This window comes from Caenorhabditis remanei, chromosome X, assembly GCF_010183535.1.
Source record: "Caenorhabditis remanei strain PX506 chromosome X, whole genome shotgun sequence".
Lineage (NCBI taxonomy): Eukaryota > Metazoa > Nematoda > Chromadorea > Rhabditida > Rhabditidae > Caenorhabditis > Caenorhabditis remanei.
In genome coordinates this window covers 13,515,078-13,533,962 of record NC_071333.1, presented here as the reverse complement: position 1 = coordinate 13,533,962, position 18,885 = coordinate 13,515,078, and the positions used below count along the sequence as shown (strand labels likewise).

At 36.7% G+C, this 18,885-nt stretch overlaps 2 protein-coding genes across 2 annotated transcripts; both read right to left on the bottom strand.

The window, feature by feature from the left end:
• Positions 1-1,391: 1,391 nt before the first annotated feature.
• Positions 1,392-7,963, bottom strand: GCK72_024686 (uncharacterized protein; the record flags this gene model as incomplete). The annotated part of the gene is made up of 9 exons (XM_053735995.1): positions 1,392-1,478; positions 1,528-1,613; positions 1,998-2,172; positions 2,439-2,860; positions 6,909-6,988; positions 7,168-7,393; positions 7,440-7,518; positions 7,563-7,643; positions 7,910-7,963. The coding sequence occupies 9 exons, from the start codon at positions 7,961-7,963 to the stop codon at positions 1,392-1,394; spliced, it is 1,290 nt and encodes a 429-aa protein (XP_053579561.1).
• A 4,048-nt stretch (positions 7,964-12,011) lies between these two features.
• GCK72_024685 (uncharacterized protein) lies at positions 12,012-12,472 on the bottom strand (the record flags this gene model as incomplete). Its single annotated transcript, XM_053735994.1, has 2 exons — positions 12,012-12,211; positions 12,286-12,472. The coding sequence occupies 2 exons, from the start codon at positions 12,470-12,472 to the stop codon at positions 12,012-12,014; spliced, it is 387 nt and encodes a 128-aa protein (XP_053579560.1).
• Between the last annotated feature and the right edge of the window lie 6,413 nt (positions 12,473-18,885).

Below are 18,885 nucleotides of genomic sequence, written 5' to 3'. Positions count from 1 at the left end.
TCACTATTGAAAAAAGTTCTTATTTTTCAATTTTCTCAACGCTCACATTGCTATCAACTTCATTTCGAGATGAGAAGTCATTTTGGAATTTTTCATTAATAGGGATGGCAAAAACTTTGTTATCCTTCTCTGGGAAATCGTTTTGGAAGAGCAAACGGAGGGAATGACTTGAGAGACAAAAGTCTAAACGATGCGTCGGACGAGCATCAGAAATTATGTGACTCTCTTCGTTTTTCTTTTTTTTAGATCGTGTAAAAACAAAACAGACGTCAGGCCATAAATATGAAAACAGTAAGTGTTGATTCACACAGATGAGCAAGTCATTTGGGTGACAAATGACCCGGAGAGTCACACGCAACGTACACTTCTTGCAGAACAAGGGAGTTCTGGAATCAAAATCACAGATCACTCTTTACGGGCAACTTTATTCAAGTATTGATGACTTTGAGAACATCTATACAAACTGATTATTTTTGGAATAGGAAGAGTCGCCGTCAATTCAAAAAATCATTTGTTTTAAGGCGAAAATCAAATTTTCATAGTTTGTGTAACAGTTTCATTTAACCTGTCAATAGAATAATATCATGCTATACTTTTTGCGAATACTAGATTTTCTAATTATCATACCGTTGTCTATATAAAAAATGGTTGTACTACAGTTCACATCTAATTGCATAACCTTTGCAACTATAGAAATGTTTCTGCTACTCTTGTTACAAATTCCAAGTATTGTGTTCTGGACCAGGAAAAAAGTAGTGGTGATGCGTGGGCCGCACAAACGAGTTGTGGCGGTACGTCACCATCAGTAAATGAATGAGTGACATGCTTGTTTGTCACCAAAAAATGAGTAGAAAGTTTGAACTAATGAGTCGTGGTTGCAAGTTCAATGTTCGCTTTTGTATAGCGTCGCAATGTTGTTTTGAAATTCCGGAAGACGCATTGGAGGGTGAAAAAAGGGAAATGGTGTTTTGGCAATGAAGCTGATGAATGTTTGCAAAAAGATGGAAAACTGTTGGGCTCAATGTGGAAATCAATACAAAATCGTATGCAACACTGATCACAAACATTTTACGTTTTTTAGTTATCATAGTTGTGAAATCACTGTAAATTTTTTTTTGAACAGGGACATGCACGTTCTACAGTAAGAATAACAGTTTTTGTTTGTATGGTTCTTCTTAACATTATGGTCAACATTTTTAATGAAGGTGTTTCATGTAACACAAATTACGGAGTTTTTCTCGCTAAAATATTCTTTTATTTTCTAAAAACAAGAATTATATTAAAAGATCCGGGAATATTAACAAAATGACACATATTTTAATACAATTATCAAATATTTGATCGATTTTATAATCGGCAAATATAAGGCAGTTCTGCATCTCTGCGCTTCATCAGAAGTTAAATGAGTTTGATGTTCTCAGTTGGATCATTCCATCTTCAGTAGGCATTGCTGGTGTTGGATGACTATGGTAATTTTTCTGAAACAGAATTGGATGTTCATTATTATCATCATTCAATTAAGATTACATCATTCCAAAATTCGGCAACACGATCTCCAGCTTGATAAACTGTCCAGGCCCTGGGTTGAACTGGTAGAGGTGAGATTCCGCTCCCTGGAAAATCGTTATTTCAGTGACCATAACAGAAGTCACATATCATAGAAACCGTGGAAATTCTTGTGAGAAACTACTGCTCTTGGTTTTTTGGTTATTAAACAAATCCTATGTAACAACCGTCATGTTAGAAGCTTATCTTGAATGCTTTCAAAAAACTGGAGATGAATAATGATCTTCTGATTTTCGAAGCACTGCAGAAGCTTTCTAAGACAAGAGAACCACTAGTTCAACTCTTAAAAAGAATGAAAAGTTGAGGAGGAGAATACTTTTTTCTAAAATACCAAGCAATTTTGAAAATGGCAGGGAAGGGAGATGCTCGCGTCTGATTTCTTTATTCTAGGTTGTTTGACACTGGGTGGCACTCTTTTCCCGACTACTCACCTCCAAACAAAGAAGTCCGTTGCTTTTTTGCAGTCATTGGCCTCACTCGATGCTCTTCGTGAACTTCGTTTGACTGCTCTTCCTCGTCTTTTGATTTCTCATCGTCTAAACTGCTACCATAGTCTGATACTGGTTCACTTCCGATCTCCGCTTCATCCGTTTGACCCTTCTTTTTCTGAAAAGTTGGAATTCAAGATATCTCTGTTTTTCTGCTTTTGTTACTTGCTCATGTTACTATGGTAATGATTTTTTGAAACAAGAAGAACCACGTTTTTAAAATAATAGGTTGAGAACTAACTCAAAAACATTTCTACATTCTTGAGTACCTCTTTTTGACCATTTTGTCATGTTCTTTTATCTTTTTCGTAGTTTTCAGTTCTCATTTCCATGTGACACTCCACTTAATATTACATTACCATCCATTCTCAACTCTCAACTGACCTTTGTAATTTTCAAAGAGGTCTCTGGCAGATTGGAGACATCAAACTCGTCCATTTCTTGGGTTGATGTTGTCGTAACACTGCTCACTCCACTAATTTCCGACGTTTTTCCTTCTTGCTCATTCGTTGTAGTAGTGGTGGTCGTGACAGCGGTAAAGGGTCCAATCTTGGTGTGTCTTCTCTTTTTCTCACTTTTTGTGGCCACTTCACGTTGCGCGGTTTCGACATCCGTATTTTCCGTATCAACTGCTCGTGGACCGAATGATGAAGGAAGTGGTCCGGCTTCTAATACTGCTTTTTTGTTCTCAGCTACCGCCTGGTGGAACGCGTCCTGTATTGCCTTTCGAATATTCTCCTGCTCTTTCTTGATACGTCTTTCCGTATGAATCTCGGAGAGAGTACGACACGATCGTTGCAGTTTTTCTGCAAAATGGGGTTCATGTATTAATATTTCATCGCTATAAGCTTGTTCGTTATGTTCTGACACCTATTTTCCTGTTTTTGGCCGACTGGATTTTTTGTTGACATCCAAGTACTAGTCGGTGGACTCTCGAACTTGTGTCGGTTCGAATTTTGTAACGTTGGTTTTTAGAAGAAGGCACTATATTTAGAAATTTATACAAAATGTACATCTGTCAGAGTTTGTTCTTGTCAAAAGGTAGTCTAACGGGACTAAATTTTCCAAAAGTCATGAGAAGAGCTATGATAGATCTATTCGATGAATATGTCAGGAATCCCCCTGAGATGTTTTCTTCCAAAGAAAATGGGGCGAACACTTTGCTCGTTCCTGCAGAAGCATTGGCGCCGCTCAAAAACCACAAATGTTATCTTGACTGAAACGTTTACTTCTTTTTTGTCTACTTTTTCTTTTTGTCTATTTTTTGTCTGTCAAAAACTTCGGTGCCTCATTTTTCACGCCCACTCTTTCAATCCTCTACGTTCGCCACTTTAGTTCCTTTTTCTTCAGGAACCACATTTTAAGCGTAGTGCCATCAAAACAAAAACCTGTGAAAGTGAGAAAAAAGGAAACAAAAACGGAGCAGTCTTGAGCCAGGAAAGTGGAATGAAGAGAAGAAAATCGTCAGAAGTGTTGTTTTCAGACATACGGGAGGAGGGTCCGACCCCCCGGAGTTCATTTTTCATTTTACGATTTTTTTTGACGCGTTTTCAAAACGTTTAGTGTTATAGCCTCGTGAGGAACCCAACGATTTTGAGCTTCTTCAAATTATTTATTTTTGAAACTGAGCATTATTCAAAAATCTAACTGTGTCCACAGGAAATGTTCCAATATTATATACTCGATAGATTCATTTTTCAGATTATGGAAAGGTGAAAGATAAGTGAGTAAGATTCTTAGTTATGTAGAGTGACTACTTCAGAAAGAAATAGATTATGCTCAGAAACAATTTTTTTTTAATTTCGTTCTTTTAATATACGTGTTTCTGATGGTAGGTTTCCAAATTTGAAAGCGTTCACTAAGTTTCTAAAAAAAAAGTAGTTGAATTTCATTCATGGGTACCCTCACTCATTTCATAGACTAGTTAACTTTTCCAAAAAGACTAATTCGGAAACTAAATTGGATCATAAAACGTTAAAGTTTTTTTTTCGATATCATAAAACGGATGACCAGACATCGATAGCTTAAAATAGTCATATTCTGAAATAATGTCTCCCACCGGTTTCTCTGTTTACGACCTCTTCTGATCCCCCATCGCCATGAAACAAGAAATTGAACGGGTGCACTATTACAAACCTAATCAACAATTATTTATGTGCTAATTGCACGGGGCGCACGCTAAGACAAATGACTTTGGATTGGTGTCGACTGGGGTCTTAATGCAAGGAGACCTGTCGTCGTATTCCTCGATGCAAAATGACGAGGAGTCATTTCTTAAGACGAGGGTTAGTTTTAGAGGTTTTAATTTGTGTCGCATGAATTTGAAATGAAAGTTACGCACATCTCCTGGAGCTCATCATTAGCCTCTTCTATTTCTCTCAATAACTGAGTCCACCCTCTTATTTCTTTTCATTGAATTTTCTTATTCTTTTGCTCTTCAATTTCTTTTATTTTACGTTTCTCTGTCTACTTTTGAGAATATCCAAAAAAAACCAATAAAATGTAATAAGAAGAGGCTACACTTTTATTTCCAACTTTTTCTCTTTTTTTTTCATTCTTGTTCATCCCAAGTACCTTCGGTGCACAATAGCGAGAAGACACTATTTTCCGAGTTTCCTCATTCGAACAAGGATTGAAAACAAAGTTGGGAACTAGAAAAAAGTGTACTCGTCACGATCACGTCCATCTTATTTTGTCAATTAAACTCGTGTCTTAGAGTGACACACATCTCCTTCTAAACCATTTCCAAAAGCTTAACGTTTGATGGCGGGGCAACGATGGCGACGGAATAGAGTAGTGGAGAAGGAAATTGAAAAACGCTTCTCTAAAAAGCTTGTCTTTATTTTGACTGATTGGTTTGGTTTCTCACAACAAAAAAAATGATGCAGCCGTGTAGATACATTGGTGGTATGAAGTTGGAGAAGGATGGAGAAGAGATCACTTCAGGGAGGGCCCAAACGAACATTTTATCTGTTCTCGTCTAATTGAATATCTCTTTTCATTTCTCCCCATTCCCATGTGAAGAATACATTTTTTGCAAATTCCACACAATTCCAATTTTTTTGAAAATGATACCTTTCTCATTTCCGTTCACACTCCCAGTTTCCATTCTTTTTTGCTCTCCATGAACATTTCTAATTTTAGTCTAAACCTGTCAGACGGAAAACACGTTTGCACGCATTGAACTATTTCTCACATTCATCATGAAAAAAGTCATTAAAAAACTTCCACCACTTTTTTCTCGCACTTTTCGGAGATGAGCTCTTCAATTATAGTATTAGCAGAGTCCAGTTCTCTGGGTAATGTCGCCTAAATCGAAATTAGTATTTCATAGTTTTTCTGAAGAAATACAAAACATCTACCAGAAACATACCGTAAAAACTGTATTTGAGGTGCATGCAACTCTATTGTTCGAAGGGTCTGTCGGAGTGCAACTCTATTAGAGGGGCAATTCAAATAGAGGGTGCACCTCTATTTTTCGTCAACGAATTTGCCCGTCCCCGGGACCAAATATCTTTTGAATTTGTTAGATTTCATTAGTTTTCATGTCGAATTTATCGAACTTTTACGTAAAAAAACGGAGAAAATCCTGAATTTTTATAGCAAACTACGTTTTTGACAATTAAAACGCTGAAATGGTAATGTGAGTGAACAGTTCGGAGTCAGTTAATGATGATATAAGAGAAAAGTGTAAATCACTGGAGGGCAACTATATTAGAGGGGCACCTCAATTAGAGGGTGCTACTCTATTGTTCAAAGAGTCCGTCGGAGGGCACCACTATTAGAGGGGCACTTCAAATGGAGGGGCACCTCAAATACAGTTTTTACGGTATTTGAATTTTTCCACTCCAATAAAATTTAAAAATTTTCCTCTGGTCTACACTCTTGTTTATTTTTGAATATCTTCCAGACATGCTATCTATCCTTGCAATTTGCAAAAGAATGTCCTTTGCAACTTAACAAAAAAAAATGCGGTGGGCGGAGCTAGTTTTCGTGTTTCTCAGTCATTATTCAACTATTCCTTTTTTTCCGAAATGAGAAAATTCCGCATCCAGTGCCTTTTTTCAATGATGTGAATGTGAGGCGTGCCAATTTTGTCAGCGACATCTCCATTTTCTCACACTTATTCCTGACTGCGAAAAACTAACTGCTGGTTTTAGTTTCACACTTCTCTCTTCCCGTTTTCTCTGGGAGAAATGAACCGGAACTTTGCCAGCTGTACGTTCTCCATTTAGTTTCTCAAAATCTCTTAAAATCTCTCAAAATTTTCACTAAACATTATAAATAATTAATCAATTTTAGGATATCAAATACTACTATCACCAGATGTTGTTCAAGTTATAAACGTATCTCAGCCAAACGGAAACCTACTTTTTGAAACAAACTTAAGCACGTCGCCGTCATTCAGCATAACTATTAAATTACTCTTTCGCCCTGAAGCACTTTGCAAGTGAGTTTATTAGTATTTCCACTCGTGGATGAACAAAATTTCTTCCGACATCTTCTCATCCCACCGAAAAAAGCAAATCCGCCCACTTTAGCTACTAATCTTGAAGTGTTCCATTTCAAAATGAGAAATGGTAATAAACCCTGACATTTGATCTAGAGATACCCTCTTTTTCGTTCAATGTTTTTGTTGTGCATTTATCCTATTTCACTCCAAGAACACATTCCCAAGAGTACAATATGACGTTATTGGTTGCAAAACGACTTGTAATTAGATGTGACGGGTCCCCAGAAACCATTAAGAACATGAACTCTTCTATTTTTACTTATCCATCTTTTCTTTTTCTTTGGGATCTTCAATTTTCATACAAAATGCCTTGATTGAAATTAAAATCTAAATTAACTTACTATTCAGTCTCGGTTTCTTAGCTGCCTCGGAAGGAATTGAACCATCAGATGGGAGTGCGTCGTTTGGTTGCTCGGCAGCTCTGAAAGTGAACCGACAGTCGTATGGAATTTTGGTTGCACCACGATCGTCACTATCGCATTCGCAATCAACCGAAACGCACAACTGCGGTGAGTCTCTTACAGTATTCGTAAAGACAGAGTGCATTTTTGTTTTTTTAAGAAAAAACAGTAGCACACCACTTCTAAAATAAAAACTTACGGTTCACACTGAGATGGCGCTGTATCAATAATTAGATGCTTTCTCATTCTGGCTCTTTGTGCTCGAGTCATGTGGTCCCCATAATCGGTACCATACATGAAACCGCATGTATTGAAAAATAAAAACAGACAAAACCATCCTATTCCAATAAGGAACAGCCCAGCACACAATACAATTATAATGAACCACCACTTTGTTGAACTTTGGCTTTCAATATCTCGATCAGCTGAATCATCATTTTTAATTAATTGGTTTCAATGTCAGACACTAACATATAATTTTTCCTAATGGGTATCGTAGTATGGCAGAAATCTGAGAAACACTGAGAAGCGTCATGTCATCTGCGACAACCTGAAAATTGAGAGTTTATCGACAGACAACGGTAAAAAATTAACCTCTCCAAGTACGAGTTCCGACCCCGCATAAGTGACAAAATGAATGTACGTGTGCCCGTCCGACGTCCGTTTTCTCAGAATCTAAAATAAAAGTCTGTATTGATGTAAACCATGTCGTTTCCTAAAACGCAATTATTTTTAAAGCAAAAACATTTTCGTAGTGTGTGTCGTACACCTCACTTCAGAATTTCTTAAAATTTAGCTTGCACTTCTTTCTTGAGATTTGGCTAATTTGAGATTGTTAAAATATTTTTCATTACTTCGTATGTCGTGTATACTAAATCGTCACGTGAGCATCTAAACCTGCTGACGTATTGGTGTTATCTAATAACAACTGTATTACTAACAATGCCGAGGAGCCATTCCATGGTAAGTGAATCGTTTATCCATACTTTATACATTTTAAACGAGTCGGTATCACGTTTTCTTTTTTCGACAAAGGCACTGGTGCATCAATCAATCAGACAAAAAAACAATATTACCGTTTCGGAATAAAATAATTCATAATTCAGTAAACATTGTAAGCTGATTTTGTGACGATGGTCTAACACTAAGGTGTGGATAATTTTTCTAGTACCATAAAGTTTTAAAATATTTTCTGACTTTTAATAGTTGTGTTTTTCCTGAACGCTGTAATTGATCAATCCATTTCATTCGGTTTTTCCTTCCTTCTCTAACATTGTTCATTCTTTCCCAGAAACTCTACATCACTAGTTTCCATTTTCGTTCTATCTTCGCAGAACTTTGAAAACTTGAAAACTTGACTTCCGACTAAAAACTACTAAGAAACTCGTCTCACAACAAAACAGATCCTGAAGGAGTGACACAAAAGAGTAGGGATAAAGAAGTGAAGAATTCTGTTCCTGTTGCCCCCGACTTGTTCCGAACCCCTTATTGTTGTTGATGTTTTGCTCCTTGTGAGTCTGGAAAACCTGACTATTGCCCGAATGATTCTTTTCTTTCACAAAAAAAGCGACTGGACACGACTTGAACCTTTTTTGTGCGACTATTTTTCTAGTTTTAAAATTTCTTTTTCTAAATAGTAGTGAAGCTCTGAAATTTGAATGTGTTTTTGACTATGAAAAACAGTGTTATAAAAAAAAGTGAAATATGATGGATGAATTAGTTTTAAAAACGGAAGTAACAATAAACGTATTTAAAGAGTTAAATAATAAAATTAGGCAAAAACTTTAAAATTTACTCAACTTTTAGTTTTTAGTAGAAATTGAAAAGCTAGAATAGTTCATCGCTTCCAATAGAATATTAATTCAATTCCTTATTCCTAATTCTAAAAATTATACTTATAGATAAGTTTTTTATTTCACAAACATTAGTTACACTTCAAAAAAGAAAGAACCTAATAAAAACCAAGCCGCGACCAGTGCCAAAATTGAAAAAAAAAACCGGACCGACCCAATATATTCTTCTGAATGTGTATTTGTCTCGTCTCTCCAAGTATTTCCGAAATTTCGGGAGCCCATGTCTTGGCACGCGTTTTCGATTTGTATGTTTGGTTGAGCCTCACCATAGGAGGAGGAAAAATGTAACTCCAAGACATCGATTAAAGGACCAAAAAGAAAAGAGGCGAGGAAAAAGAAGAAGCAGTAGAAGAAAAAGAAGAAGGAAGAAGGCAAGAGTACGAAGCGCGAGGGGAGAAAAGAGGGTGTCCGTTTGGTGGTGGGGATGGCGAAAAGAAGGAAAAATGCAAGGGTTATAGGATGCCACTGGTGGTGGCGGTATTGGTGGAAGAGTGACTCATCGGAAATAATTCTCGGCCACAATCAGCTTTCCATTTTCAGCTTTCTTCAAGAGTTTCACTTCAATTCTCATAACCCACAACTAACTAATCTTTTGAATTTTGACTCTCCATGGCGCCAAATTTGAATTGCACCAAAAGCAACAAACATGGCGATGGCTCGCCACAAAAACAAAACAGCCATCCAACGTCTTACAGAATTTTTTGACTGGCTAGACTAATCTGGTCTGTTGGCTGTCCCCCCTCCTTTCTGGAATGCTCTCTTCTCAGTTTTCTTTTTCATCTCACTCCTTATCCTGAATCAGAAACCCCCAAGTGTCAGTGCTCAGAGTTTAAAAGCTCTGGGCTATAATTACGCCCTTTCTCCACCTGCGTCTTCTCTTCTTTTGGTCTATCTCTTTTCCTTCGTTGTTCACTAAGGCATAACTATTCCAATTTGACCCAAAAGTGAATGATTGCAAATGCAATGTAGTCTTCAAAAGAGCAAGTGTCCTAATAGAATATGGAATGAAACTATACGAGCAATATTACAAATGAGTAAAATTATTGAAATGAAATTGATGAATTGACGATTAAGAACAAGAACCCAAAAATGAATGAAGCCCTGAAGACCAACAATTTTTTTACGTAATGTTGTTGATGTTCAAAATAGAGATTGATCTAGAAAGGTTTCGTCATAGTGAAAAAAGTGGTTTCTTTTTGTTTTCGTAGTCCAAAGATTGAAATTTGCAGGTGTGATATTTTAGCTAATCCTTTTTAGAATCATCGTGGAAAAATACTATATATAAATGTGATATGTTACTTCTCTGAAATGAAATTCATCATTTCAGTTTTTGATTTCATTTTTGATACTCAAAAAATATTTTCATTCATAAACTTCAATGTTATTTAACAAGTTGCGGCTACTTCTTAGAAATTGCTTCATTTTCAAATATATTTGCACATTTATCTAGAAATATAGAAATATATTGCATCTAAAAAATGACCGGTCCCTATTTCGCTTTCCCTTCCTGGATGGTCCTATTCAAAATGAGCAAACATACGTTTGCGTAGTATTCTGAGACTAACATACATAGACTCACATAGATACAAACATTTTGCAACTTCTCGCCACATTTTTCAGTTATATCTTCTCTCGGTGGCCATGGCGGTGGTCGCCGTGGGCCCTACATAGTGTGTCTGGTTGGCTTCGAAATGCTTGCAAATTGCATTTCGAAAGTTTGAGACGGGTTTTTTCTTCTCACCCACCCAAAACAACCTAATAGTCTGGCCTATAGTAGCACTTCTGAAGTAAAGGATCCCTTTTTTTGACAAAATGATATCCAATATATTCCAACCACCGCTTAGAAAAAAACTGAATCGCTCGACTAACGCTAATTTCCGGACGCCGGATCTTTTTCCCGCTTGCTCTTCCTTTTTTTCACTCATTCCACGAAACATTGATGCTCCAAAAATGTGCGTTTGCGTATGTTGTGTACCTTGGACTTCTCTCGTTTTCCTTTTTCTTTCCAAAAAAACCTGAAGCTAGGGGTCAAGTATTTTTTTGGACGGGAGTAGTGGCAAAAGAAAAAGAGGGTTGCCGTTTGGTAAAGGAGGTCCAGACGGCTGCCGCATTTGCACTTTATTTATTTTTGCGCCTGTTTCAAACACGCTCTATCTTTTTGCATCTATTGCCCCCCTGAAAAATATATTTCCACCAATTTCAAGTAGACTCCGAGTAGGGTAGTTTTTATTTTGAAATGTTTTTTTTTCGGGCAGAAGAATCACTTTTTTTTAAAGTTTTAGCACAAGACAGAATTTGTCTTCTATTGAAAATGAAGTTATTTTTCCAGATTTTTTTCAAATGTTTGTAGGCTACAATATTTGAATGTCTTCTAAATTTAAATTTGTATTACTACAACTTTTTTCTCATTTTTTTCTTATTTCTTTTTCCTATCTTGCATCAAAACCATAACCAAGTTTCGAACACGAAATCTTTGACAATTGGGTTTCCGTTATCCGTTTTCTTACTGCTGTTCCCTTGCTTATTATGGTGTCGTTTTTTTGTGACATTCGTAAATCAGTCACCAACTGATGTCAGTTAAAGTCGGTCTTAGAAATGGTGAAACCGACTGCCTAGGGGAGAAAACAAAAACAAAAAACAAGCACATTATAGTGGAAAATTTTCAAGTAGAAATAGTTAGACCTCTCCTTCTCTTCCTAGTATTTTTCCTATTCTCTGACATTGTCCTCAATTCTTAATACTCCGTCTTTCATATCGTTTCCGGCAAGGTGAAAATAGAGTAGAAAAAACATAAAGAGTCTAGTGGAGATTTGAGCAGAGAGTGAAAGAGATCCGCCACTTATTTTTGGACGAAAGTGCGTATCCAAACGTTTTCAGCTTTTTTCTTTTGTCTTACCTTATTTCTCATCATTTTCAGTTCTTACTATTCTTTTTCACATTTTTTGTTGTATTCCTCTTTTTTTCTGTTTTGCAAAAATAGCTGACCAGTTGATCTCTCATTGTGCTATTTAACTTTCAACGTCCACCATGCCCTCATTATATCGAAAAAAGAATGGAACTCAAAATAATAGACAGAAAAATGACTAGTGAGCGAAGCAAGCACAACAGATTTCAAAATTTTCACATGTTTTTTGCTACCTCAGGAAACTGATTTGTTGATGCTTTGATGTTTAGAACCTAACTGTTTTTCTCAAAAGGATTGCCCACATATAGAAATGTCAAAATAAAGACTCACCTTTGTGCTATATCCTAAATTATCTGATTTAATCTCGGCAGGTGGTGCTTGTCTTCTGTGTTTATAGGCGGCTAGAACAAATGCCATATCCACCAGTTTATCCAGTCGTTTTTCGATTTCTGCGAACGGTTCTTCGACTCGACTTGATTTTAATTCTAAAGAATTTTTTTTGTTTTTTGTTTCTAATTTTTGCCACTTTTCGGCCAGAAATATTTTTCATTTCACTCACCCAACTGTACTATGTAGAGATATGACGGTTCTGTAGCATTGTGGTATTTCTCTGAATTTCCAATCATTCCTGTCGATGAGTTTAAATTTTCACTTCCATCAATAACAACAATAGGTTCAGCCGAGTTGTTCGAAGGTAGTTGAGAGGTTATGAACACTGAAACCCAGAAATCTTTACACTTTTCCATTTTTTTTTGCTACCTGGGGCATCTGGTGGTTGCTGCGTCGAAAAACCAATAATAGTAATTAGCAATATGATAAAAATCATCTCAAAAGTCCGGGTGTCCTTTTACTAAGGAGCCCGGACAGGTCGAAAGCGCAAGCAAGTGGAAATACGAAGAAACTAGTGAGAACGGAGGCGAAATAAGAAGGAATGGACAGACGTTGACCAAAACGTGTCCCCCTTCTATGAAGACCTTGTTGCTATGGTGTTGTTTGGTGTGGTGGCGGTTGGAGTTGCGTGTGAGTGTATGTATTAGGAGGGGAAAGAGCACGAAGATGAAGAGGAATTAGAGACACCAGCTTTCTGGAGGTGATGCGTGACCAGACGGCAGGACTGATCCGTCGTTCTGAATAAAAAAATGTGAAGAAAAAGCTGAGAAGCGCGTCAAAAATGAAAGTGACTATCACATCCGGTATTTCCATCTTCACTTTGACTTTTGATTCTTCTCCAAGAATCTCAGCTATCAAGTCTTCTTGCTTGACTTCTCTTGTTTTCCTATTTCTCTATACACTTTCTTATTAAGAGGTGGAGTCACACTCTGCCAAATACAAAATATTTTCTGATTAGTTTCTCATTTCTAGACACCTGATGCAAATTGTATGTTCAATTTTCATTTTAGGCTCATACAATATTAGGATTTCAAGGATTAACCTGCTGTCTGTACAAAATGAAATTACATTCTGGCGTTCTGATATAAACGAACAGAACTGCATAGATCAAGAAGAAAATGAGTGATTTTTTGATCTCTGGAGAACGGAAACGGTTGAAACCGTTTCGACAGGAAAGCTTACTCTTATAGTATAAATGGACTATCCAAAAGTACAATTCTGCATGATGAGAACTCATTAGTCTTTTCGAAAAATATGAAACTTTTTAAGCTTCTCTGAAAATCAGAATACCCTCTATTTCACACATTTCCGTCACTGAGATGTGAGTTTTTCAGTTATTCTCGTATAGACTAAATATCGTGTACCAATCCTCTACACTAATCGCTTTCTAGATACCAATTCTAACAACATGAGTCAGAGTTATTCATATTCGATGAAACCATGACACTTGATGCACTTGTCTTGTCAAACCCATGTCCGCATATTCTTACATATTGCACTTTTTGAGAATTTTATTCTCTTTGTAATTTAGACTGAACTCTAGCTTTTTGGTTCATTTGTTATACACGAAAAAGCGTTCTTGTTTTGTTTTATTACTGGGATGACCTATTTTTCTTATTTATCTGTTGGATGAGGCAACGATGAAAGTACAATTCGCTAGTTTTAATAATCTTCCTATGGATTAGCCGATTCGTTATCAGAGATTTCTATCTCAGGAAAAAACACGAGGCGTAGTAGTAGTGGTCGACTAAATTTTTTCATTTTCTTTTCACTTTTCACTTTTTTTCTACCTTCGGTGAGCCATGAATGAAAAACATAATTTTTTTGAACAGCCGTTGATATACACAATATAGAAAAACGCAAACAAATCCAGATTTGAACAAGGTATTCCATTTTTCAATCTCTTTTTTCCTCATCTGTTATCAGTGACACTTGTTTTTTTTCGGTCAGTTTTCAAGTTGTTTTTCGTTTTACAGAAAGTCTTCAATGATTTTTTTCCCTGATTTTTTTTAACCAAACCTGGTAGAAATGTGGATGCGCAGTATCAATAGTAGCAATACCCCCTCGGCTCACAAATCTCATTTCCCATTCTTCATTTCCGCCTCACACAATGCGAAAGTTTATCTTCCGTACTTCTCATTCTATCTGCTTTATCAGCTGGCTGGTATTCATCCGGTTTGAAGGTCGAGCTTTCTTCCGGTATCTCCAGTCTAATCAAAACTTCATAATCCCAAATATTTCATTTATAACACATCGAATAAAAAAGTTGTACATGGGATGCGTTCAATCAACAAAAATTCGGTGAAAGTTTTTTTCGCTCCTTCTTCCCGTTTCGTCTAATTCCGCAGTTCTTTGTGCGCACTCTTTGTGAACCAAACTTCATTATCCACGACGATTTTGGTCAACGCCACTCCACATTCCCCCGGGTGTCCTATCACTCGAGAATAAGAAAACTTGTAGTTTTTTTAACTATCTTACGTTTTTGGTTTGGGAGAAAACATACAAATCATTCTAAAGTATTTGAATATTTTTCAAGGTTTCGTTATATTAATGTTGAACCAAAAGATAGATAGATTCAACTTCTATAATACTGGGTAGACAGTGCTCATTATTACTATTGATGTTCATACTTCGTTGGTTTATCTCTTGAGGCATAGCTAGAACTTTCGGTTAGGATTCGTAATGTATGTTTGTACAACGTGGATGTCCTAAACAGTTTCTAAAATTTTACTTATATAGATTCAACATTTCGCTATATTTCGCATATTCAGAACTTATAAATTATTTAAATCTTCGTCCAGAACATAATTCAAAATAATATCACAAAATAGAACATTTTTATTTTCATCCAACTTGCAACCACCTTCCAAGATCCCTCACTTCTCTGAATCCATGATGAGTCGACTCTCCATGAGCTTATTTCGTGATCTCATCCTGCATTCCATGCATTCTGTGATCTTCTTCCGCCAGCTTTACACTCCTCAATGTACGTTCCCTATCAAGAACAAAATTAGTTATTCATTGGGCGGTATGGACCAAAAGCAGAGGGATGAATAGAGTGACGCCAGGAATAGGTTTTTTGTTTTGTTTTTTCTTATCCTTTTCTTGTTCGGGTACGGAAAAGGATGTTACCTCGTGAAGGATTTGCCTAAGACTTTTGGTTAAGAGATATGGGATTAGATTGGAGTGGATTCACTTTTATCAGTTGTGTATCTCGGATGTTTTCTTGCTGTGAAAGCAAAAATATTGTTGAATACAATAGGTCTAACCATTAGAGTTCAGATGATTTGTTGTAAATCAAAAGTTGTATAAATAGAAAATCCATTAATACTACATATTCTTCCCTTATAAAAGACATTTAAAAGCTACAGCAGTAGATAGTATCAGCAAAAATATAAAACTTGCTATTGCATGTCTTTATTTTTTCAAAAAGACGTTCATATTTTTCAGAAAATCTGAATAGCTTCTTTGTCGGTGCGGTGGGGTGGTTTTGTCATTGTAACCCCCCGGGCAGTCTCTTTTCGCTAATCTCCTTTTTATTGCCCTCAACGACTTTCTGCGAGAGACTTTATCAGATTATTCTCTCTTGCCAAGACATTCAACAACAATTATCCCGTAGACGCCGTGGCGTAGAGACGTTTTGCCAGTCAACTCCTGATTCGATTATTTCGATTTTCGACGTGTTTCTCTCCTGAGCTTTCCGTTTTCCCAACTCACATCTCAGTTTTTCATTTACTAGTACTTCTTTCAATTATATGCGGTTAAGTCATTCCGCACTGGGTGCCGCCACCATCTGGTGCACATATTCTTTTCGAAAAATGACTTTTCACAATAGAACAATGTCCTAGTTTTTGTTTCTCGATTCATTAGTTATTCCTCTGTACACTTCTGGCGTTCCTGTGTTGATTTTATTCTGAGATTGTTCATAATTAACGTTATAATTAACTTTATATTTAACGAGACCGACCAACAATTAAAATAGCATTATCAAACCTTCAAAGTTAAATTATGAATCCGTTCTAACAAATTAAAGCTTCGGATTGATATCTTTTATAGAAAACAGTAATAGAAACACTTTTAACTACTATGATCATTGACCAGACTGTTTCAGCTAAGATAGATATCAAATTTTTTAGTTTTCTCGGGACCGACTACCTCATTTTATACATGATTTTCTAGTTACATTACTAATTTTTTGTTCCTTTTCTACCATCCTTGTGGCATGTTCCTTTCTTTTTACTCATCTTTTGACTTTCTTCTTTAAAAAAAGAAGAGACACGTGTCAACTGAGTAATTAATAAAGAGCGTCTTAGGACCATTGGAAATGCTTGGTTGGGTGGAAAATGTGGATTTTCTCCTTGACAGCTCATGCATGCGCATTCCGGAGAACCGGACGACTCAATGCAGTCAACTTTCTTGTGCCCCTCGAATCCACCACTACCACCGCAGTCAACGGCAACGTATACCTTTGGTGGTCCCAAAAGCACAGCCCACACTACTCTAACACCGGGGCCCAACCAACCCATTCCTAACTTGTCTTTCTCGCTTTCTTTCCATTTTTTTTCCTCCGGGTTGTCTGATTCTGAAAAAAACTCCCCGCAACGTTTCTTCTTCCACTTTTTTTTGGATGTTTTCTGCATACATCTACACGTTTTTGTGCATGTCTCTCTATCTTTTTTGAATCTTCCGGCTGGGTTGGCGTCATCGACTCCCTAAAAACTCGTTGTGAGTGGACCTCGAAACTTTTTTGTCCCTCTATTCACTCGTCTTCTCTTTCTCTAATCTCCCGGGCAAGTTCCCTTTCCCTCATGACCAACTGCTCGGGTATCTGTGAACACAGGACACCTCTGGGTGATAACTCTTATTTTCACAACTTTTCGATTTTTTTTGTTTTCAGAGATTTTTTTGAATACCCTGGTGTATTTTTTTGTAAAGGGTTCAAAATTTATTCACCAGATCAGGTTCATATTTTTAAGCTTGTTTTGATAAATTGTAGATTACAGCTGAATCTCCGTTCGATCAAGTTATAAGATTTCAAGAATCTTTTCATTTTCATTGTTTTGCTTGTAACTGATGTTTGAAGATCCATTTGCAGTCGGAAACTATTTTCAATAGCAACGCTTTTTATAAGCTACAGTACCTTTTGTGTTTTACACACAATACCCAACCCACAGGCTGCTAGATAGTGGATTACCCATAACCGAGGTATTTTCTATGATTAATTTGCCTAAACTACTCGTACAGCTGATTATGCTAACAAAAACTAGTCCGACAGTACGTGTCCTGTTTCGGACCGGGTGGCTTGATATTCCGACTTCATCCGGTTAATACGATATCATGATGCGTCAAAACTCGAACTATACAAAGATGTAAATGCATAAAAATTAGACAAAAAAGGAAACGAGGCGGTGTGTGAGTGTGTTTTCTTCCTTAATCCTGTAGATACGACTTCACACATCCTTTCCTTTTGCCCCTTCTTCCCAGCTCTCCCGCATTTCCTTTCCGCCCCTCCACAGAGTCCTTCTCGCCTTCCCGTTTCCCTGCCAAACATTTTCAACCACTCTACTCTACATATTGTGTTCTTCAAGTGCCCGTTTGGTTCATCGCTTCCCGCCAGTTTCCCACATTTTTGAGTCCTCCGAGCTTCTCCACGTTGTGAGGTTCCCAAGCAATCTAAAAGATTATCCAGAGTCCTAGAGGCCTCTTCGCAAAGTTTTTCTTTTTTTTTCTCGTTTTTTTTTTTTTTGCTGCGGTAGAATCTATGTCTTTGGGATATTATACATCACAAAACAAAAAGTTGACTCCTCCACGTTTCATTTTATCAATTTTCAATTTTTTAGTCGTAACTCCAACAAAACTTTCAAAAAATCTAGGCACTATATCCATAGCTCCTTCTCCTTCTTTTTTCCTTCATTTTTTCTTTGTCACAAAAAAAACGAACACAATGCAAAATAAACGTACACATCATCTCAGTCTCTGTATCCGTCTCCACACGTTCTCTTCGTTTTCCTTTTTTGCATTTTTCTTAACGATACGAACATCATTATTTCTCTTGCTCACATTTTCATACATTTCTGAAAAGAGATCACGGATTGTTTCCGATTCAGGCATATAGCAGAATGAGGGAAGGATATTCATGGAAGAATGGAATTTTCGTTCTGTTGTGCGGTGCTACTTCTGTTGTTCTCACTGTGTGTTTTCAGACTAAAGTGAATATTGAAAACTTATTTTTAGATGTTCTTTAAAGAACAAAAACTCCTAATCCTAAGTCGAAAATCTTAGCCATAGATCACATCACCAATACCTATACCTCTCCCGAAATCCAGCTATACCAAAACAATAGAGTCATTGTTCAATGTCCTCCACTTTCTCTTCTTTTTTGTCCTCCTTAGCCCCCCACTTCTAGCTCATCCGTCACTTTTTAAAGTTTCAACAGTGACAAAAAGCCAAAACTAGAGAGTACATATATCCGTTTTTCAAAGAAGGTCACCTCATTTATAAGGACTCACAAATCTGTCCCTGGTGACTTTTGGACCTACCACAGAATAGATGCGTTGTTTCTTTTTTGGCTTCTCATTTCCAATTCACAAATCTTCTTCGAAAAAAAAATCAATCTTTCATTTTGTCCCACTATATGGTACTTTAGTATAGTCTTCAAATAGTCGATTTATATGTTAATTTTTCGTATTTAAATTTTGAACGTTTCTGATTTTTTTGAATTTAAATCTCCGCGTAAAAAGAGATGTCTTATTACAACTGATACCCTTCC